General features: G+C 38.4%; 2 protein-coding genes across 4 annotated transcripts; both read right to left on the reverse strand.

The window, feature by feature from the left end:
* Positions 1–5,724: 5,724 nt before the first annotated feature.
* ucn1 (urocortin 1) lies at positions 5,725–7,007 on the reverse strand. The gene is made up of 2 exons (XM_006793543.3): positions 6,872–7,007; positions 5,725–6,447 (listed from the first exon to the last, which is right to left on the reverse strand). Exon 2 carries the CDS (start codon positions 6,442–6,444, stop codon positions 5,998–6,000), a length of 447 nt encoding a protein of 148 aa, XP_006793606.1. The 5' UTR covers positions 6,445–6,447; positions 6,872–7,007; the 3' UTR covers positions 5,725–5,997.
* A 2,043-nt stretch (positions 7,008–9,050) lies between these two features.
* On the reverse strand, positions 9,051–22,536 carry mpv17 (mitochondrial inner membrane protein MPV17). 3 transcript variants are annotated; one of them, XR_437006.3, is made up of 8 exons: positions 22,409–22,536; positions 21,603–21,683; positions 18,983–19,098; positions 16,432–16,524; positions 14,418–14,513; positions 11,065–11,097; positions 10,874–10,983; positions 9,051–10,546 (listed from the first exon to the last, which is right to left on the reverse strand). XR_437006.3 is itself a non-coding variant. In XM_006793540.3 (8 exons), exons 2-8 carry the CDS (start codon positions 21,673–21,675, stop codon positions 10,477–10,479), a joined length of 534 nt encoding a protein of 177 aa, XP_006793603.1. In that variant the 5' UTR covers positions 21,676–21,683; positions 22,409–22,536; the 3' UTR covers positions 9,051–10,476. The 3 variants fall into 3 exon arrangements, 2 of the variants coding, with proteins under 2 accessions (XP_006793603.1, XP_006793604.1); XM_006793540.3 differs by having other exon boundaries at positions 10,931–10,983; XM_006793541.3 differs by lacking the exon at positions 22,409–22,536 and adding an exon at positions 21,917–22,168 and having other exon boundaries at positions 10,931–10,983.
* Positions 22,537–23,102: the final 566 nt, after the last annotated feature.

A 23,102-nucleotide genomic window follows, 5' to 3' on the forward strand; every position in this document is an offset into this window, starting at 1 on the left:
TTTAACATAAAAAGCCTCAGAGGCAGGATGATTAAAGACATTCGCTCCATGGGTGGGAATGTTGGTTGATTCACCACTTTGGTTTAGACCAAAATATCTCAACATTTATCAAATAGATTGCTGTTGGACCAGGCAAAGATGTTTATAGTTCCAAGTAGAGTTATTGTTTTCTTATCAATTTCTTATCATTTTTGAAGTTACAGAGAAGGATTTGAGGGTGGTGCAGGATATGTCTGAGGACAGTGGGATGGTGGTGAGGTGGTGACAGGCTTCAAGGTGAAGGTGAGGATTACATTACGGATTGACTCAGAGCCCCTTCTTGTTTACGATGGTGATGGACAGGTTGATAGTTGAGGGCAGGCAGGAGTGGACGATGATGTTTGCAGATGATTTTATGATCTGTAGAGTAAAGAGCAGGTTGAAGAAAGCCTGGAGAGGTGGAGGTGTGCTCTGAAGAGTACAGGAATGAATATCAGTAGAAGTGAGACAGAATAAATCTGTTGCAGATGCAAACACAGAGTCACACGTCCAAAGAAAAAGATGAAGAAGAGAGTGCAGGATGGAGTGGGTGGAGATTCGATTTTATTTATACAGCACCAAATCACAACAACAATGGCCTCAAGGCACTTTATATTGTATTTAAACTATAGTAAATGGCAAGGTAGACCCTACAATAATACATGCAGAGAATAAAACAACAATCATATGACCCCTATGAGCAAGCACTTTGGTGACAGTGGGAAGGAAAAACTCCCTTTTAACAGGAAGAATCCGGCAGAACCAGGCTCAGGGAGGGGCGGCCATCTGCCGAGAATATTTGGGATGATGAGTGTCAGCGGTGATTTATGACAGAAGGATACCAGCAAGAGCGTAAGAGAAGGTTTTCAAGATAGTAGTGAGACCTGCTGAAGTAATTTTTTTGGAGACAGTGTCACTGACAGGAGACTGAGCTGCAGCGGGCAAAGCTGAAAAGGATAAGAGTTTCAATGGGAGTGACCGGGATGGACAGGATTAAAACTGAGTGGACAGCTCAGGTTTAGCAGTTTGAAGTCAAAGTTTGAGGGGCAAGGTTAAGTAGGTTTTGATATTTACAGAAGAGGGTAGTGTGAATATACTTTATTTGACAAAGGATGTCAAATATGGAGCTGCCAAGCAAGAGGAAAAGAGGAAGAGCACAGTGAAGACTGAAGGATGTAATGAAGGAGGACATGCAGAGGGCTGGTGTGACAGAAGAGGGTGGTAAGGAAAGGCTGAGATGGAGGCAGATGATCCACTGTGGCGATCTCTAAAGGAAACAGCCAAAAGAAGAAGTAGAAGTTAATTAGCCCTGTGATAGACTGTCAACCTGCTCAAGGTGTACCCAGCCTCTCACCCTGTGACAGCTGGGATGCCTGTGGGAGTGCCTGGCAGACTCAAACCTTTCTAAACAAAAAAAGAAGAAAACCAAAGACACAAATGTGTCTCTCGACTATGCATACTATGTCTATTGGACGTATTTTACATTTTATATTGTATATAGTATTGTTGTGATTTGCTTGTCTTTCTTTTAGCACCAATGTGGGACAGTACCAGAATGTCAATGTGCCATTGTACAAAGTATAATTGTGCAATGACAACAAACGTCAAAGTGATGACAGTCAAATGATTAAACAAAGGTATAATCAAGTTACAAAAACACACAAACACAATGAAAAATAATAACAATTAGCCACACACTGACTTAAACACAATTTAGGATTATAATAGCATGGCTGATTATCATGGGGACACTGTTTCATGTTTGGAGAAAGACTTGTAGATGTGGATGTGTTTTCATATTGTGTGATGAATTCTAGAAATTTTGAACAAAGCCACAGTTTTTTGTTTTTGTTGGTGCTTTTGTTGTACAATTGACTGAACCATGAGATACAAAAGGATGGTGGTGACTGGAAGGAGAACTTTCAAAGCTGGTGGCAAAAGTTATTCTCTTACCTTGACTGCAGGTTTTGACGTCAGCATTAGTCAGCCCTCCTTCACTGGTTCAAGCCAGGTCACAGTGAGTCAGCTCTGAGAGATTAATGATCATGCTTCTCCTACACCAACCAATGCATTGATTTTTTTTTTTTGTAACAATATTTTCAATTTTTAAGGCTTTGGTCAAAAATACATTATTGATCTGTTTTCCTCTCATTGGCTGGTCCGTGATCGGCATTTCTGGGTCAAACCTGATGGTTTTTGGATTCCAACTTAAGGTAGACACGGAACGTTTTCTATTTCTGTATCTAAATACCACAACACACACTATAGATCATCCCTTTGTTTGAATCACATTATTAATAATAAATGTCAATATAATTTACTGTACATTTTAACAGGTCTGTGTTATATGGATTCATTTAGACTAAATGGATATTTGCTGAACCAGGGGACAAAGCACTGTCACAAGAAGCTTCTACATATAATAATATTAATAATATTAACTTTGTTATTTTTATTTGTACAGTGCCTTTCAAGAACATTAAGGATGCTTTACAGAAGAGTAAAAATGAACAAACATATATTAATAAATAAAACATCTTAGGTTTGCAAAGTAGCATCTAAACAAAACACAAAACGTCTGGAACAATGTTCTTTAGACAGGCGGTACCTTGCAGTCATTTAACTAAAGATGGACTCCAAAGCGTTTTAGGGTGAAATGTGAGGGCATCTCACAGCATGGTTGAAAATATGTTACACAACCATCCCAATGATCCCAAGCACTTCAGCAAATCTAATAGAACGGCTCAAAAAAAGAAAGAAAAAAATTGTTACGATGGCCCAGTCAAAGCCCAGACCTCATCCCAGTAGAAATGCTGTGTAAGTGAATGCTCACAAACCTCAATGAACTGAAGTGTAAACGAGAAAATTCCTCCAGAACAGTGTGAGAGACAAATAATACAATGATACTGAATCATCAAATTATTCATTAGTGATTTCAGATGATGTCATTCTTGGAGAGAGATGAGTTGCCAAATACGCATAAGGGGTGGTTTTAACATATGTGGGTACACCACCAAAGTAAGGTCTATATGTGAGAAACACTGGCCATGTAGAACAGTGCCATCTGCATAAACATGTACATTACAATTTTTCTTGGCTGAGGTAATGGGTTTTTGTGTGTGGAGCTCAAAAGAGGTCCAAGAATGGATCCTTGTTGAACACCTGTTTGTCTGATAATCAATCAGTAACCATTTAATGGATTGTTCATCTAGTTTTTCCAGTATTATCTATTATCTGATGTATGCAAATGTATTTTTGTAGAAAGGTCTTTGAAAAATTAACCACATTTTTAACTATTGTCCAAGGCTTCAGTGATGTTAAGTACTGTTATACAGCTGCTTTTTTATACACACATAATCCACATCCTGACTACTCTGATTTCAGTTTATATGACCCCAGACACATGAGAATTTAAAAACTTTATGCATGTATAATTAAAAAAGACAGGAATTTTTCACCAGACCCAATCCAAAAATATCTACTATATCATAAATAAAATAATACATGACTTAGCATTACCTCATAATTAAAATAAGTATAAGTAAAAATAAGTAAAAATGCTTGTTGGCCTTATTTACTACGTGAACATATTAACAGAGTTTAAAGAAAGACGATACGTTTGTCTTTCCTTTGATGCACAAAGTGAAGTGCGATGGCATTTGTGAGGCACAATGTACACACTCACACAGACAGCTGGTGAAGAATCAGCCACACACCCACAATATGGACTGAGTCATAGAAACACAGGACCCAGAGGCCATTTTCACTTCTGCGTTTGTTTCTTCTCTGTCTTATCATGTTCAACAACTTGGACACAACTCCACTAACTGTCACTTCTATCAAGCCTGAGCCTAATCAGCTGCTGCTCCTATGATGAGATAACAAACTACTTAAAAATGATGACACATTCTTTGCGAATTTTCTTGATATATTTTACTGGTGTCCTTCAACAGCTGTTCTTATTCAGTACTTGAAACTTCACTTAATTTGCTTATTTGAATTTCTGCCTTGAACACAGTCCCAGGTTAAGACCTAATGAAAACAAGCTTCCCAAACAGAGCCTCCTTGTATTGGACCTAAACCAGAAAGTAAAAGCTGAATGCAAATGTAAGGCTTTTAGATTGGAGTGGCATCAGAGAAAAATCAATGGAGGTCATTTGAATTCAAACTAAGGCACCTTCATGACTGAAATGTTTAGGGTGGGCCTATGCAATCTTTGGCAAAATTTTCCATAAATGAAAAAAAAAAAAAGACTATGAAGAGATGCAAATCCATCAAAGTCCTGCACAGTAATCACAAGGAGATGAAATATCAAGATAGGGAGGAAAATTGACTGCCACTTGTTTCATAATCATTTTATGGACCAATAAACCTGCCCATTTCTGCCCTTTGGCCAATGAAGGCAGGAAATAACCCTAAACTACTGTAATGTAGACAGTGAATATGCTGAGGAAAATTCCAAAAATTGTACAAATGTGTAATTCTGAGAAACTGGCTTTTCCTGAAGGTGGAGCAAGAGGAGAGCTCAAAAAATAAAATACTAAGAGGAGAAACAATGACCTCAGCAAAGTCTGATGGTTTTATGTTTACAGTTTAGTGTTCAGTGTACATATTTTTGTCTGATTAAGGTCAGCTAGAGGATGTTGATGGGTTGCAAAAAAAAAAAGAAAAAGAAAAAAAGAGGAAAATATTGAAATACTTTGCTTTGAAAGTTTGAACCTTTGGTGGTGGTGCTAGTGAAAGATAACGAGAATCATCTGAACTCAACTCCAGTTACATTTGCCTATAGGAACAATTTTCAATTTTCTTTCACTCCTGACTTTGGAAATGATCAGCTGTAATAAACACTTGATGACACTTCATCAGAGTATGAGGTTGTATTTTATGATCAATACACACACATAGATGGCAACAATAACAACATCAAAGGCATCCACTTTTACTTCAAACTTTTTTATTACAAAATATAAATGGCAAAAAGCTTTGTTTTTTTTTTTCATTTGCTAAAACAAAGAGACTGGTGTCAGACATGAATGTTACAGTAAAATTAAGCATTTTTTTTTTCCTTTTTTTTTTTTTTGTAGGTTACCATGCTACAGTAGATACAGTACAGGTGATAGTGCTCCCGCTCAAAGAAAAATGACAGAAAGGGGGGAAATTAATGTAAAAGGCAATAACCATCTGTCTATTGAGCTTGATCAAGAGACAAAGTGATGATATACAAGCGAGTTGGGCCGACAGAAAAAGGTTTGAAAATTTGTCCTCTGGTTCTCAACAGTGACAGAAATTTAACTTTGGGCAAGCAGATACATTTTCTACAACTCTGTACAAACATGTAGTTTGCTTAAACTAATCTAAATGAATCTGAATGTGCATTTGTATTACTTTATACTTAACTAAAAATGAATAAATACATATTTTTTTAACATTTGTGGCTGCTGGCAACCATAAACTCTTTCTTTTAATGTGTCACATCTACAGCATTCAAAGGTCAAACTAAAGCACTTCTCAGTGGGTTCATAGATTCCCAGGTCAGCTTAGTCTTTCTGAAAACATTAAGCTTACAACACATACACACAAACTGCTTAAACAACTTATTTTAGACATAAATTCATAAAGAAGTGTTGATTTCCAAGTCAAACCACATCCAATACTTCAAAGAGTGAAAACGACTCGATATCCAAGGGTTTTCCCTTTTTGCCACCACAAGTCCAGAGATTAAGAGGATTGTGTGTGTTTGAAGATCAGCGGGGGTCTGAGAGGTCCTTTTCCATATCTTCCAACAATGTCTTTAAATAACACTTAAAACATTTTACATTTTAATGACAGCTGCTGTGATGCGTAAAATGGCACCAACTGTGCGTAAAATGATGTGGAGAGGAAGGCAGGCGCACGAACAGAAACTAATGTCAGAGGTCTGGAATATTGATACAGCTTCTGGGCTCTGTTAAGGAGGCATTTTCAAAAAGAAGCAGAGATTTACTTCCCCACCTCGTCGAGCACTTTGCGGTTGAGCTGAGCCTGCTCTCTCTGGCTCTCCATCTTGGCCATCTGGATCATATTCCTCAGCAGGTGGAAGGTCAGGTCGATGGAGAGCGGCGGCTCTTCGCTGCGTTTCAGCAGCTGCGCCGCGGTCCTCATAGCCGCTTCCTCCGCCTCCTCGCTGTCTTCTTCTGGCGGGAGCAGGTGGAGACGATCCGGGTTCCTCCTCTGGAGAAACCTCATGATGTTTTCGCCCAGTAGATCGGAGGCGGCGTTGTCCCCAGCGGCAGCCGCTCTGAGGAGCACCTCGTCCAGTTGCTGCGTTTGAAGGCGACCGCTGCCATTCATCCAGCCAGGGAAGGTGCGCGGTCTGCCGGCGGCTGGACGGAGGTGTGATGACAGGAGGACCGAGGAGAGCAGCAGGAGAAGGGAGACTGGCTTCATGTCCTGCAAGCAAAGGAAACACTTAAGATGACATTTAGACCTTCAGGTTTAAAAGTACGTTTCATGGTGTATCTTGGAAATGTTGCGTTTTATTTACATTCTCTCTGAGCTAAGCGTGTCATTCATACACTTTTAAAACTTTAAAGTTTAGTTTGGGTCGTGATTCGGCAGATGTAAAGTCTCATGTTCGCTCCAAAGGCAAAAGAAATGCTACCTGTCAATCTGATGGGAAACCTAAATCTTCTAGAACATTTACTTGAACTGGAATTAAAATTACAAAAGAATATTTAATGGCGACATTTTCTTTTGTAGCCAAAGATTGTTCAAGCTAAAGCGCATAAGATGACGAGCACCTCACTGCGCGGTTATTAAAAAGTTTAAATGATGAACAAAACTTTAGAGTGAATGAAAGAACTACTGTTCTTACTTTACTGTCTCCAGATGCTGCAGCTGGACTTTGCGGTCGGCCGGTGAGATTCAGCAGAGTCTGAAAAGTCCCTGTGAGCGGAGACTGGAGGGGACCGGAGGGTTTTATACGTCCTGCCCGCTCCTTTGACGTCAATGTGAGCACAGATAGCGCATTGGAAACCGGACAACTATCGAGACGCAAAGCACAGAAGTCCCGAGGGACAGCTGGGGAAGCTGTGATGGACGGCGAATAAAGGACGTGATTTTTTTTTTTACAGCTTCATTTCTTTTTCATCCTTGGTGGGTCATCAAGTTTGATGAGGTAAACTCACAGGGGTACAGGAGGAAGGTGTCAATGGGTGTGCGATTTCTGGGGCGATTCAGGAAACTGCCCAACTTTTTATACTTATATTATCAGAATTATTTTGTTCTGGTTGTGCGTGATTATGTTTTTTCTTTGCAACCCGCACTGCCTTAAATTCTCTCTTAAATATGAATAATCTGAATAATAATAATATGAATCAAAATCTGTGAAGAGTCTGTCTCCCTGCACTGCATTGCTAAAGGGCTATTTCACTTTCAGAAGTTCAAATGAAAGAATTAGAGGTGAATTAGAGGCAGAAACTAAGCGCTGAAGTGATGCAAGAAGATGCAAAAGACAATAAATCAACATTAATTCAGCTCACATTCACCTGCCTGAAGTTAAACCTTTATTTTTGACCAGGCTGTGCTCTAAAGCAAAGTATTGCTTTGGCCAAATTAGACAAAGAAATGACTTTTAAAGATTAAATAGAAGCTGAGAACATGAAAAACGTCTTTAAAGTCGGACTGAATGGGTGAGGGAGCTGTCTATGGTGCTGAACCGTCACGGGATTATTAGTAAAAGCTCACTTTTTATACCAGTGAAACCAGAATATAAAGAAATCCATAGTAGATGCTATTTACTCTGATTGAGTCACAGAGTTGCATAGTTAAATATTATGAATCACGTAAATAGGGGACAAAAGTAATTAAGACCAAACACAAGTTTACATCCTCAAGTTCAACTTTTCCTTTTACAGACCTGAAACATTTTGCAGCCTCACACACAGCTATTCTTAATACACTGCACATTACATAAAGTTGGTCTGGCATAATCACAACAAAGTTTTCTTCTTTTAAAACACTTCAAATACTTGGGGTTGTTAGCTCTGTGTGCACTTGCTGTTCCCTTCTTTTTTAAAGAGGGAGATTATTTTTAAAGGAGCAGCAATTGTAAATTTGCTTTTCCCCTGCATTTCCTCTGATTCATTAAACAACTCAGTTGTTTGACTCAATTCACTCTGAGCTAAACAAACTGACTTCTATGGTGTTAAATCATGATAGTAGATGAAATTAAAGAAGAAACTTAAAGAAGTCCAGTTGCTTTTCTTTCTAATCTCCTTAGATTACCCATAACATACACAGACAGAGATGAAATGTACTCCCTAAATGTTATCTTTGGGTTCTACAAATTTAGACATAAAGTTATTATCTGGGAATCAAAAGAGCATTTTTGTGCTTTTACACACAACAATGCCTGCTAGCAACAGCCTGTAGAACAGTTTGATTATGAAAATTTGCAAATATCATCTTTCATATGAAACTATATTGCTGTTTTCACTTTTTCTTCAGGACAAACATGAAAATGAGGAGAAAATGACTTCTTTCAAACACTCTGAGGTCACAAATTGTGTAAATCCACACAAATTATGAGCCAACATCAGTAACTTCAAATTACAGATCAGAGCTCATTTTGATCACAGATGTCAGCCCCATCACACACTGTTCGCAGGTTGTGCTGCTAAAAAGCCTACACACTGTATCTTCGTTTAATTACTGGGCCTTAATTCTCAAACACAGCGAGCCTGGGAGATGAATTAAAAAAATGAAATCCAGCTTTCTGGGGAGAGGCTCATTTCCCTCAGGCAGGCGGTGGGGATATTTGGCAGATTTTCAATCGATTCGTCAGACGTTTTCCGCTTGTTTTTCCCTGATATGGACCGCGAGTGTGTGTGTGTTTGTGTGTGGGGGGGGGGGGAACAAAAAAAAAGAAAATGTGTGCAGTTAATTTGGTTGGCAGCCCAGCTCAGCAGCCTCCACATCTCCCTCCAAACAAACAAACCCCACCCCATCCAAAGCAAAGTTAGCGAGGTCAAACACACCACAGACTCATAAACTCAACTCGTGTAAAACTTTATTAGCTCTTACCCCAGATGTGACCTTTAATTATCAAAAATGTGCACATTATGGAGAAAAAGATTCTTCATGTCCTGAAAAAGGGGAACGCAGCACTAGCATGATCCTGGGTTATGTTGCGGATTAGTGGTGACTCTTCAGCAGCTACAGTTTAACAGAAAAAATGTGACGCTGACTGTTAAAGGAACAGTTTGACATCTGAGTAAATATGACTGTCCTTGCAGAGAGAAGACTGATCTCACTCGTGCTTTTATGACACGTTATGTTGGTGTTGCATTAATGTATTTGCACTTGCATAGCAGTTTTCTGTCCTTACTGAACACTCAAAATGCTTTAGACTAGAGGAAACAAACTCCCGTTTATACAATGGTTTATTCTATGCACTTTATTTTAAATTCAGACCTAAATCCAATTTACAATAATTTCTTCTCTGTATTATTGTAGGGTCTATTGTACTTTTCAATATAAAGCGCTTTGAGGCAACTGTTGTAACTTACTATATAAGATAAGGAACAAGGCTCTTTCTTTACATAGCCATGATGTTAGATTAGGTACTTTAACCACAGGAACCTCGACCAACAAAATAAACTCAAAGCAGATAAGAGTTGGTGTAATCTGAGTGAAGACAAACTGTGGCATCTTGTCCATTTATATCAGCTTTTTCCTGAGATCTGTCAAATGTAAAAGAAAAGTAGAGACAGCTGACACAACCTCACCTGCTTGCAAACTTCACAGAGGAAAGGAGACAGTCTGAAGATGTCAAATCTGCTGCAACACTTCTCGAATGTAGAAAAACGTCACTACTCTGATTTTTTTTTTAAAAGAAAGAAAAATTTAATCCAGTAATGCAGCTTTGTAAATGCTGCAGGAGGTTTGACCTCTTCATCTGTCAAATTCAGGAAAATAAAGTAAAAGATGAGGCAGGTTTAGACAAAGTAAAAAACACAACTATGTAAACTAAAATCACATTATTAGAAACTCTGGAATACACTTAAAATATCTGACTAGAAGTCCATTATTGGAAAAAACCAACACATAGTACAAAAACAATGATGTCAATACACCAAAGAGATTACAAAAGTTTCCTTTGTGAGCAATAGGTGTTAATGTATGAGTGTGTATGTGTGGATACACTGCAGCACCACCGCCAAATCCCATTTCCATAAATAATAAACTTTCACAGACATTTCTGCAAATGCAAGTTTGACTTTCAAGTGTGAATTTGTCACTCGGAGTAGACGAGCCGTTTCTCCCGACCTTTACGCGTGACTCAGTCACAGCTTTACACATTGGAAATACCAGCAGACTAAGTAGCCTAAAGTAAGTTACGCCCATGTCACACACACTACGAATGAGTGCAAAGTAATCATCAGCGAGAACGACACAGGCTGGACTTGTGAGCGTCCTTCACATCTTATTGGCCTTCCAGGTCAGGTAGGAGTTCCAAGCAACAGCAACGACCTGGACGACAGCCAGCCTGCAAGGAGGACGAAATCTGATGTGTCTGGTTTGGATGCAGTTTAAGTCGGAGAGTTTCATAAAGATGGAAATAAAGGCTTTCTGAGACAATTAAAGTTGGTTTCATGTGACATTTTCACAAGTGAAACAAATGATGTCTCATTTAGATGCAGAACTAGTAAAACTACAACTTCAAAACATGTTTTCAGATTTAAAATAATCCACTAAGATCAGACAGAGTATGTATCCTAAAAGTGCAGAAATGACTGTGTTAAAGCAGTCGAAATGTAAAAATAAAACCCTTAAGATTTGACTCTGTATACAAGCTTCTTCTGCTCTCACTAACCTTCAAATATGATCAGAGCTCACTGCCTGCATGCTAATGAAGCCATCAAACTCTCACCTGTGGTGCAGAGGAATGAAGTAGAAATTGGCAATCTGGACTGGAGGCCAAAGCTGAAACAAACAGGAAACATTCAACTGATCAGTGAAACATATTCTGAAGAGATAGAAAAATAGATTACACTGAACACTTACATAGTAATTAGAGATCAGGGCATCTGTGTAGTCCTGTGAACACAGAAAGAGAAATATTATCATGTCGGTACCAACTGAAATTACTTTAATGACAAACATTCAAATATTTTAGGCTAAACTCAATTTATTACGAAAACAATGGAAAGGAAATGGTTATTTTGCTGCTTTCTTTTTCAGGTTCTCATATCGCCTTCTGTTATAATCAGAGCATCATGCTCCTCTCCACTCCTCTAAAACCCCAAATAGACAAACATGGTCTTGATAAAAGTTCAACATGAGGTTTCAAATGTGAAGTTATTGTGTTAAATTAAGCAACTCTAAAACATAATTTACTATCCAAGAAAGAAGAACTATTTCTTTATTAGCTAGCTCTTCATGTGGAAATCAGAGGATGTCTAGAAGAAATGTGACACTGTCCCGTGAGCCTGTAAGAGAAACTCTGTTACAGATTCCAAACATACTTTCTTTTAATAAAAAGTAAACTGACTCAACATCAAAACAATCCCATTAAAGATATGATTTGGTCGTACACATCCCCCCCCACTGGAAACACACAGTTAGCAGCACAGATTGTTTTACATAATTGAACAAAGATCTGTTTGTTTCTTTGTTCCTTCATCAAGCTCCTGTTCATGGATGAATATTTTATTTCACATTCACTGCCACAGATCCAAGCTTCTGGCCCCTGAGATCATCAGTTAGATCATGGATGAATGAGTGTCAGAAGACTTCCTGTCCACCTACCACTGCAGACACTGAGAGTACATTAATTCATGAAAGCTGCACTCCTCTCCCTCAGCCTACTAAAAAAAAAGACAAAAATCTTAAGAGGAAACTTTTAGTTGTATTTAAAAGACAGAAATAAAGTGTTTCTCCACTTAAACATGACGGACAAACTCGTGACCTCCTGCTTAGGTACGAAGTTCAGCCCTGCAGCATTTTCCATCAGAACAGTTGAAGCTGCCGGTGGGGGAGGAAGTGAGGAATGCTGATGTGTTCAAACTACAGCTGGTGAGTAGTTTCTGTCCAAACGGAAGGTAAACTGTATGCATGAACACCTTCATCAGCCACACATAAATACACTTTATTTCACTCATTTTGTTAAAACAAGAAAAATGTTGCAGCACATTTACAGTTAGGCTGTAACTCCTCTATATTTAATCAAATGTCTGCTTTTAAAGCCCTCATTCATCAGATAACTCTAAATTCAATATACTCTAAAACCCTGACAATACTTTTAAAGACCTAACTGGATATTACAGACGATTTGTGTCTGAAGTCTGTGTGTATTGTCTTAAAGCGCTTTGTTATGCTGGCGATGCAACCTGAAGGTAGAAATCAGGTGTGTGCTCTTAATAAACAACTTTCTCTCTCAAACACACAATATTACAAAACACACACACCAAAAAAAACCCCAACCTGTCTACTTAAAGGTCACCCTGACATCTCTTGGCATATAAAACCAACAAGCCAATGTTCCAGCTATAATATTTTTTTGCCTTTTTTCCAGGGTGAAAACAGTGTTTTAATTATGGTCAAACAAGCTCGTTTGCCACCTGGGGTGAAATTACGTCAATGTCTTTACCCACACAAGACGGGACCTTTCTTACCTCTTCTAGGAGCTTTTTAGGATGCAATAAATATGAAGTTTTGTTGTAAAACTTTAGTGAAATACTAAACCCCAAATTCAGCTAAATTATTCATTTAAAAATAATCTAATAAGATTGTCTAAACGTTCAAGTTTTGGGATCCAGGTCTTCTCAGGGCAGCACGTGGAAGCTATATTTGTGTTTGCACTTTACACACCTGTACTGTATATGCAACATCTAACAGCGGTCACACTTTTCTGCTCTTCCTGTCTTTACACTGTGCAGAATATTATGAATGTTCAGACTCTGATCAGTTATACAGCACAGCATGTGGTCTGACCCTGACATCGTGGAGTTGATCTTGGAAGAGAATGACGGCAAACGGAACAACATGCTTCAAAACCCCAACCTGCCAAGTGCCTTGAAAAACTGTGCAGTGATAAAGTTGTGATGTTTTAAAACCAGAGCCTCACACTTCTCACCTGTTTCTCTCACTTTTTCTCCAGTGTACTGTGTTTTATTTTTGAGTAATGACCAAGACTCTGACCAAACAGTTGCAGGTAAAAAGCAGAACAGGTAAACAAGAGAAGCAAAGCTGCGACTGGAACTCTGTCCAGATTTATCAATCACAGCGGCTGTTTGGTCAGAGGCTCCATTCATTTTCATCTCACATTTCCTCAGTGCCAGACCCCGTTGTAACGAGCGCATTTGTCATTTATTTTCTGTCCTTTGTGACATTTACCAGGTTGGCCTTTCAGGTCTGCGCCTCTCCTTTTGTAAATAATTGATGGTGATCAGCAGCATGTTGGGAAAGCAAGGCGGCGACGGGCGTTTGAGCAGCTGGCACAAGATGACAGTTAGCTCTGACCTGGCATACAAACACACGCTCGCACACGTATATATGAAGGTATGAGTCACACTGGTTATTTCCACACTCTCTCTCTCTCTCATCTCTTCCTCCATCACAGGAAATAGTTTCCAATAATAATGAGAGGTGAGTGTTGGAGGTCAGATACTGTAGCTATGATGAAAACCAAACCTCCTCTCTGTGTACTGTCGTTTACCTGAGCTGTGTGCGTGCAGGAAGCTTACTGCTCTCTGACCAGTTTGTTCGTCTCAGGTTTAGTTTTAGTGCTTAAAAAGGTCAAATTCATGCCACACAATGAAGAACACGAAGAACAAAGAAAGGAGGGTTTGACGAAGACTTTGCATCTGAAATCTGAATCATAGATTCTTTTTTCTATGTATTTAAATGCAATTTTACGGTAACACAAAGTAATTTATCTGTGCAATTCAAACCGATACCTTTCAGGCTTTGGATAAACCTGTTTTTACGTGACGATGTAACATTTATAAATAAAAAATGAGCTGAAGACACATCAGGTCAAACTCTAACCTTTTACCTCAAGTGGAGTTTTTCAAATTGATTAACGTCACCTGAAAGATTTTCCACAACACTACAATACTGATGGACTCATTCAACACAGGGTTAAAGGTGACCATTAAAAATGGTCAGAAAAATGTCAAGCAACTGTACCAACACCCCAGTTTATTGCCCTATCTGCTACCAAGCTTCTTTTTCAGGCTCATTAACGCCTTTTTTCAGACTTACACTTCACAAGGGTCAAAGGGTGAGAGACACATGACACAGAGTTATTTCTTGTGTTTTGCATGTTATTTCCCATTTTACACTGGATTGTTTTTCCGCTGGGTAATGATGTTGGGAATGAATCATGACAGGATACTGAAATAAAACTCACTCACCCTCCTGAGCTTGGTGACGTTCTCCTCGACTGTCAGTCCGTTCAGCGCACCAGAGATACAGAGGAAGGCTCCCAGAAAGCACGGCGCAAAACACAGCTGTAAGGAAACAAACCAAAAAAACAAGAAGAAGAATCCGAAGTTAATCATAAGTGTAACTGCTGTGGCCTAAATCAGCAGATTTCAGGTCAGTTTTATTTAAAAAGCTCCCCTCTGGCAGTGTGACATCAACCTAAACTGAGCAGTAAACGTGCAACCTAAAAACAGAACATGACTTTTGATTATGAGAAATTGGGTGATAAATATCTAATTAATCTACTTGTGACAAAACATTTTCCTGCAGCACATCCGGAAAAGGAAGTCTTTAAAGAAACATCATGGAGGATGAATTCTTTCCTTCGCTGTCATTCTTCTTTTTGTCTTACTTTCTTGATGTTTCATTCATTTCGTTCGATTGTATTTGTTTTTCCGAGGATCTTGGGATGCTTAGCTGCTACTCCATAGAAGCTGATGGAGTCCAGAAACAAAGTAACAAACTGAGTCTATTACTTAAGTAATTAAGTAATAAAATACATACCAGTGATAATCTAAGAAATCTGAAAGACTGAGGTTAAACTGTTCCTAGTATGAATCTTACATGAACAGTCACTCGACTTCTTCTGGCTGATCAGGTCTGACGCAGGAAGACGCTACAGCTGCATCACCTTAAATCTTTCAAGTGCTGCTGTTTGTTATGCACACTGAGGTGAAGCGAGCAGCGCAGACAGTGCGACTGGATCACTATTCAAGCGTGCAAGTGGACCCTTTGCTCCAGTAAATATTTTATTCAGTAACAAGCAGATACTGTTTTTTTTTTGCTCTGCTGCAGTTTCACTGAAACACAGCAGGGGGCAGCATGAAGCTACCAAAAATGACTAGTTTTTAGACATTTACAGACAAGTTGCATTCCAAGTTTATGCTATATAATTTTACTGATATATTTGTGTACCTTAATCTAAAGTTAATGATTCATTCAGGAAGCATGAGGTACAGATTATAGTTATGTGCAACTAGTCGACTAAACATTTAAACGTTGCAGCTTTTGCTACTCAATGCCAAAAATGATAGTCAGTTATATTCAGCAATATTCTTATTTTATTAAATTACAACAGGAATTCCTGGTTCAAAGTTGTTCTACCACCATCGGCCACTCGCTGGCGCTGAACCCTGTTTCCTCTCTTTCTATGAATGAAGCAGTAAATAAACAGAGGCTTAAACTAAACAGATGACAGCTGTTCTGCAGCACTTATAAATCAATCAATGCAAAGTAACTGTATATCAAGCTTTGTCAGAATAAACTGGAATATAACTAAGCAACCGAAGTCAGGAGTAATCAAACTGCACCTGCAACTCTTAACTAATCTGACATCATGTGTGTTTGAAACATTATACAAAGTAAACAACATTTCAAGTATGTTCTACTTTAGATAGCAACTACAAAATACCAGTGCTACCACTCAGCACCCTAGTAGATACACCTAAGGTATTAATTTGAAAATCCTCTGTGACTTCCTTCTTGAGTTATCGCATTCACAAACGTGGGTGTCCGCTCACCCTGTAGATGACAACGATACCCCACCAACTTACAGCTGAGGGGCAAAAACTGGAGCTCTGTTGCATAACTCAGCCTCTCGGCTCAAAAGCTTCACAAAAAGGGAAAACAGTCTGCTAACAAGAGTTTCCTCCTATCAGGACAACAAAGACTCATCTGTCAGTCAAAACAATCTGAGCAGTCAGGATTCATCCACTCTGTTTGCCACAACTAACAAGCTCAGTGCGAGTGCCAAATACACACAGAAAGCTGTTTTTATTGCTGAGCTGGTGTTCGGTTTGCTAAGAAGAAGAAGAAGAAGAAGAAGAACAAGAACAAGAACAAGAAGAACAAGAAGAAGAAGAACAACAACAACAACAAGAACAACAACAAGAACAACAACAAGAAGACGACGACGATTAAGGGTCCTTAAGATGCTCGTCCCACCTGGTCGACCAGCATTTTCTTCATGGCAGCGCTTTTGGTTCCTCCAACAACCAGTCGGTCCAAAACCTTGTACCAGCTGCCGATGACAGGGCCCTTTATTGCAACAGAAATAAAATTACCATCATTATATTACTCTTGAAATTCTCCACTTAATTCTCTTCTAATATCTTTAACTGCAATGGAAGCAGAAAACCGATGATGGATTTCATAAAAAATAAAAACATCAAATCTTTGCTTTTTGGTTTGTGCATTAAATATTCAGCCATTTATTCACAATGAACTCACAAAATGAACCAAAGTTAACAATTTGCTATGTGAACTGTACAAACCTTTATGTCTAATTGCAATTTTCTGTAAATGTGTGTCCTTCACAAATCAACACAGGTCCACAAGAGAGAAACTGACACTGACATGGAGTTTGTTCAAAATCAGTCAAAATTTGGTGCAATCACAAAGTTCTAAATTGCTGCTGATAAAATTAAAAAACATGACCTGGCTTAGATTTGGGATCTCTCCTCAGACTGCTGACAGCTCAGCTGCTGTTTTCAGATCACTCCTCCTCAAAGTCACATTAGTTGTGTCCATAAAACTACAGAGTACTTCTTGAAATCAAATTCTCCAGCTTTTATAATGAGGGCCATCACTTGTGAGCTCAGATGAACAGTCATTATTGTGAACAGTTGTACACCACTGTGGGCTGTGATCCTCAAGGAAAGTATTTATTAACAAACCCATCATACTTGCTAGTTTTGCAACTCCTTCCTGTTCCCAAAATAAAAGTTACAAAGATGGACTGACACTTTGGCACAATAGTGGGGAACCAAGGAAAGTATAAGACTTCAGCTGAACACCAAACAAAAAACAGACGTCCAGAGGTGCAAAAAAAGATGATGTTGAAGATGAGATTGGATAAAAATCAAGTATTTTTTGTTTGTTTGGTGGGGGAGGGGGGGGGGGGGGGGGGTTATGTGCCGAGTCCTGTAACTCTGCGTTTGCATCTTGCAGAAGATGCACAAGTAACAACAGAACAGGGAATTCTTCTCCACTACCACAAAATACAAAACTTAGGCCATAAAGATACAAAAATAGTGTTTTATCAAATTTTTACATTAAAAGTTTTACATTTTAAATTTATGTCCAATGTTAAAAACATTTTCCAAAAGAACTCAGCAGCTTTCTGTCAACAGCTTCCCTCCTTAAACGGAAGCACGAGCAGGCTGACTGAAGATAAACCGAATTCAACCAACAAATGGATGCATTATTTATGTGAAGGACAACGATACATGATGCATGAATATAGCTGCCAATAAACATGTCGTCTCAAGTCCTGTGTGTGCTGAATAGCCACCTTCCAGACAAGGAGCTTCAGATAATTACAGAAACATAAATAAACTTTGCCTTCGTCACAGCGACGTCAGAAAGAAATGAGCTACTTGGAGGGTGAATTGTGCAGCTGTCACAGTTAGTGAAATACTGATGAATTAAACATACAAAGACATGAATGAGTGGTATATAACAAGTAACACAGATCAGACAAGTACATCATGAACACACATACTTAAAGTCATTGCTTACAGATGCACAAACAAGCAGGAATCTTTCTTTTTGCTTTATATTAACTTCCTCAATTTAAACAATTAACCAAACAGTAAAGAAGGAAGAAGAAGGAATTTTAATTAAAAACCTGTATTCTTTCTAAGTAATGGGCAACATTTCTTCTTCCAGGGAGCCACACTGACATAGATCGAATCAACTGAAACACATAACACAGTTTAAGTTAAACTCTAAATTTGCACAGCACAGTGTTGTACTGTGTGTTATCTGCACAGTAGAAGGCCTGCCTCTGTATGTTTAAAACTTTGTTTTAAAATGTTGACTTTGTTTTACAAAGGTGCTCATTTGGTGTCCTCTGAGGAGGCAAAAGAAATCTTACAGAAAACCTTCCATATTGTAAATCTCCTACTACATTATATCATATATAAATAGTTAGCACTATGTAGCGTAACACACAATTTCGGGACACAGAGTTTGGGAATGACTGCTGTGAGTAACTGTGGTTGTCTATAATAAAGAAGCATGATTCACTGGTTGAGTTTGGGAACGTTTCTGTATGAAATGACTTGGAAGTGTCAGCATAGCGACCACAATAAAAAATGTATGAATTTTCCAAATCCTTTGTTTCCCTTATCACCCCCTTTAGCAGAGGACACACTGAACCATCATCTATAAAAAAAAAAAAAGGAGATAATGCCTCCCATGATAACAAATTTTAAACACATTTGATTCTATGATGCAGTTTTTATGTCTTGGTGAGCGCTAATTACTGTTTTAAATGCTTAACATAATGACCCGGGTATGCACCGACAGGCATCACAAAAATAGCTGCTGAGAGGCTAGACTTGCTTTCATACGAACTAAAATATTATTCTATTTCTTCATGATTCACACAGTTTCTCTAGATCTACAAAAAATATCAAGCATGTAACACCTATCAAAAGTATTTGGAAAATTTTAAAAAAGTAAATGAACTGAGAGTCAGAAAGATACTTACCACAAAGAAGAAACCAATGCTCATCATCTTAGCCGTCCTCTGCACGTTGTGGTTAGCCAATCCTCTCCTCTCGATCAGCTGCTGGGAGATGACATCACCGACACCCACTAAAGACCCTGGAGGTCAAACAGAGTTGAAACTGCATCTCAGTCCCCTGAGCACAATCTTCTACAGATATGATCCGTGCAGACATGTTACTGTTCCTGCAGTGAGAATCTGATTAGGCAGCACTCTTGTAATTAATGCATAATAACTGCAAATATGCCAAAAAATGTATTCAAAGAATCAACTTTACTGTTAATATTGAAAATAATGTGTTAAAATACTTTATAAGCATTCCAAAATTAACAAAAGCTCCCAACCAAATGTGAACTACTAAAAAATCTGCATTGTCTTAAAGAGATATTAGCTGAAGTCAAACTCGACCTGGAAAAAAGGAAAAGTTTCTTGAGATCAAATTTTAACACAACTACTGATAAAATACTGCCACCTAGTGGTGAAAGTTTAAGTGACATTTTGCAGGGGGCGTTTACAAAAAGTATCTTTAAAATGCAACAAAACTGTCCAAAAGTACAAACTCCCATCCGAGTTCAACTTGGCGATGGTCACGCAATGTGTCCCTCAAACAGACTCAGTTGTTTTTCTTCTCCGTAATATATCTTACCAATATAAATTATTTATACGAACAAATGAGATTTCAAAAGGATTTCATCACAGAGCTCTTGTCTTCATTTGTTTCACACTGCTTATTAACAGGCATTAAAGGGTTGTCACCAACAAGCCACCATTAACTCATCATCATTGGCGTCATCCACGAATTTCCTGAGTCACTGCTAATTTTTTATTTATAAACCAATTTTAGACAAACAATCCTGCTTAACACTGCAGAGATTTCACAGAGGTCCTCTTCAAGTCTTCTGTTTGTTTCTAACATAAATACTTTATAAAATAAAAATAAATTGGTCCAGCAACTCATTTAAAGGCCTTAATATCTCCAGCTTGAGTCAGGACCTCAGTAAGCACTGTGGTAAATTACTCCACTTATTAGCTTTTCACTTTATTATAGTGGGCAGCACGGTGGTTAGCACTGTTGCCGCACAGCAAGGAGGTCCTGAGTTCAATTCGACCATCAGGCGGGGGGTCTTCCTGTATGGAGTTTGCATGTTCTCCCCGTGTTTGCGTGGTTTCCTCCCACCGTCCAAAGACACACAGTTTGTGGGGATAGGTTAATTGATTAATCCAAATTGCCCATAGGTGTGAATGTGAGCGTGAATGGTTGTCTGTAATTTATCCACAATAAGTCTGTGTAGGTTCTCAATTATCCAGGTCATGGTAGGGCTTGGAAGAAAGAAAAAAAAAAACAAGAAGGCACTAAAACTTCTTCGGTTTGACCAACTACTGATTTATGCTTCAGCAGGAAATCTACACCACACTTATGTAATCACAGTAAACCCCTCTGAACCCCTGTGCTGTAACCTGACGTGCACCTACCTGCAGATGTAACTACATGTTAGGTCGATGCTGGCTGTTCAGCTCCATTGATTAGGAATAATAAGCATAGTATCAGTATAAATACTCACAATTGTCAGCTGATTAGACATCAGCTGGACATAATGGAATAATAAGATAAACTAAATTCATGTGTCATAACATGTAGTTATAACAAAAACAATTTAAAAACAGACCAACTGCTCAGAAATTCATGATGTGTCAACACTAACCTCAGGAGCGTCGTTCCTTTCGTTTTTTTGTAGGAAACTCACAAACTCAGCTGAAATTAAAAACTTTGAAAATGCATAAAGACTGTCAATAAGGAAACTGATTTCTCTTTTTTTAAATTCCTCAGAGAGGCCCCTTTTAGCTGCTCTAGCTGCGAGGTCAAACCTCTGCCTCTATCTAGTGGTGACTAAATAGTACTGCAAACAGTACTTTAAAACTACAGCCTTCTGAAAAAAGTAAAGGGTTAATACAACACTAACTGCTTAGGTTAGATCATTTACATCTGAAACTTGCTCCAATGTGTGAATCCACCAGAGCTCTAAAAGCCATTTTCAACGCTATGAAATCCAAAAGTGCTACACAACAGTTACAGAAATATTTTTGGTCTAATACCTGCATCATATTAAACTTATCAGCATACTTCAGCTCTCTGTATCACATTTTGGGCAAACAGAGTTCAATTCAAATGTTTTTGTGTGTGTGTTAAATCAATATATTTATGGTTTCGTCTGGATGTTCTGATCACTTATCCTGTAAAAATATATGCAAACTTGATGTTCTCATGAGTATGTACGACTCTACAACCTTCTTGAATAGATGTACATATCATACACATATTATTGATTTTTTTTTTTTTTCATTTGCTTTTATTCCTGATCACAGTACAATGACCTTTAGTGTACAAATAGACACAGGCTAAACTGGAGCAAAGGTTTGTAAAGTCAACCAGAAGCTGAAACGGGACCCTTCATTTTATTTTAATCAACAAAGGTCAGTGTGTGGTGTACCCGAGATCGTTTCTGCACCTTCTCATGTGACATCTGTCTGCAGCTTTTCTACATTTACGTTTGCGCTTTCAGAGTGTAACTTATTTTTATGTGCAGTGATAAGGTTGTCCTACCCGCTGTCACTATCTGGACTGTCCAGGGGTATTTAGTCATCAAGGCCTGGTAGCCTCTCCAAAGGCCTGCCATTCCTCGTCCTAGGAAGAAAGAAAAATAAAAGGTTGTTGCAAATGCAGACTTTTCTGCTCAATCACCCCGCCCGCCGGTTTGTAACGTGATTCAAATCAAGCGATACCACTAACAAGTTCAGTTAAACTGTCCATTAGTGATTGCCCATTAGTGTAAACTTCGGGCTGTTTTTTAAAAATTATTTCAGGGTTTTAAAACACTTAAATGTATCCCAAGACCTATATCGAAGAGGTTAGCTCACTCTTTCAAATTCAGTCAAACGGCTAGCTAATCCTCTCCATTCAGTTACATCACACTTATGGTCAACTGCTGACTCAAAGTTAACATTTTATTAAAGTATTCGTGTTTCGGTAAATTTTGTCAATGCCGAATTCTAACACTGGGTCTAACATTTTCTCTCAAGCTACCGAAGTTGTTAATAGATGCCTAGTTTTACGACAGCTGAGATTAACTGCAAAATCTTTTTTTTTATGACGTTTGGCTTGAGGCTCGGTCTCGTGCTGGCTGGCGAAGCTAACGTTCCACGGAACCTACGACTTGCACAGTGCGTCATTAGCGTCTCTAAATCACAGCACTAACTTTCAATCACTCATTTAGCTCACGAAACTAAACTAAACTGCACTGTAACACACTGTAGCAACTCACACTTTAAATCAAGAATAACGAACTGCTGAGTCTTTCATCGTTTCTGTAACTTTCCGTTTAACATTATTGCAGCTGCTGTTTAACTCACCTTTACAGCTCACCGTAGTTAACTTAAAGGTCCGTAAACTGGCAAGCTGCGGTTAATGTAAATAAAACTGTACACATGCCGCTTCCCTGAGGAAACAGGCGGAGATGCTTTCACGGCACGAAATCAGCTCCGACTTTGCAGTACTCCAACTGTACAGCACAGAAAAATATGAATACAAATTTGTGTGTTATACTGTTGTTTCTTTTTTAAATACACTTATTTCGTTAGGCTCACATCAGTTACATCTTTACAGTTTAAACAAGTTGTCAATCAAGTTGGGTCTTATTAGTCTCAAGTTTTGTATTTATTATATTGGTAATTCTTCCAGTGCAACAATTTAAAAAACCTGGTGCACAATTAAAGGTCTTCTAAAAATTCCAATACAATAAAAAGGGGCTCCAGGTAACACAGACATGTAGGCTTCCCAGTCTCAAAGATATTTTCCTGAATTCTTTTAGTATTTTAAGTACACAACGTTTTTATTAGTTTATATTAACTCTATATTATTGTCATTTCAGTTTATTTAAGTGATTTTTACAGATTACTTTAGAGTTTACTTAACTTTGACTAACACAGTATTCATTACATCTGCGTAAATTGATTAGTAATCAACAATTTATTTAGCTTTGTTGCAAACAATAAGGGCAGAAGAAATCGTGATCTACTACGACCAGTGAAGACAGCATAGGAACTG

This window comes from Neolamprologus brichardi, chromosome 15, assembly GCF_056152115.1.
Source record: "Neolamprologus brichardi isolate AB-2024 chromosome 15, ASM5615211v1, whole genome shotgun sequence".
NCBI classification, from domain to species: domain Eukaryota; kingdom Metazoa; phylum Chordata; class Actinopteri; order Cichliformes; family Cichlidae; genus Neolamprologus; species Neolamprologus brichardi.

What these genes read in the sequence shown, in the direction of transcription:
- ucn1 (XM_006793543.3), bottom strand. Translation starts at nt 6,444, where the DNA reads ATGAAGCCAGTCTCCCTTCTCCTGCTGCTCTCCTCGGTCCTCCTGTCA.
- mpv17 (XM_006793540.3), bottom strand. Translation starts at nt 21,675, where the DNA reads ATGGCAGGCCTTTGGAGAGGCTACCAGGCCTTGATGACTAAATACCCC. An exon ending in AGAAAATGCTGGTCGACCAG is followed by an intron (nt 14,514 to 16,431) that starts GTGGGACGAGCA and finishes GTTTCCTTACAG; the next exon opens with CTGTGTTTTGCGCCGTGCTT. An exon ending in TTCATTCCTCTGCACCACAG is followed by an intron (nt 10,547 to 10,930) that starts GTGAGAGTTTGA and finishes TCCTCCTTGCAG; the next exon opens with GCTGGCTGTCGTCCAGGTCG.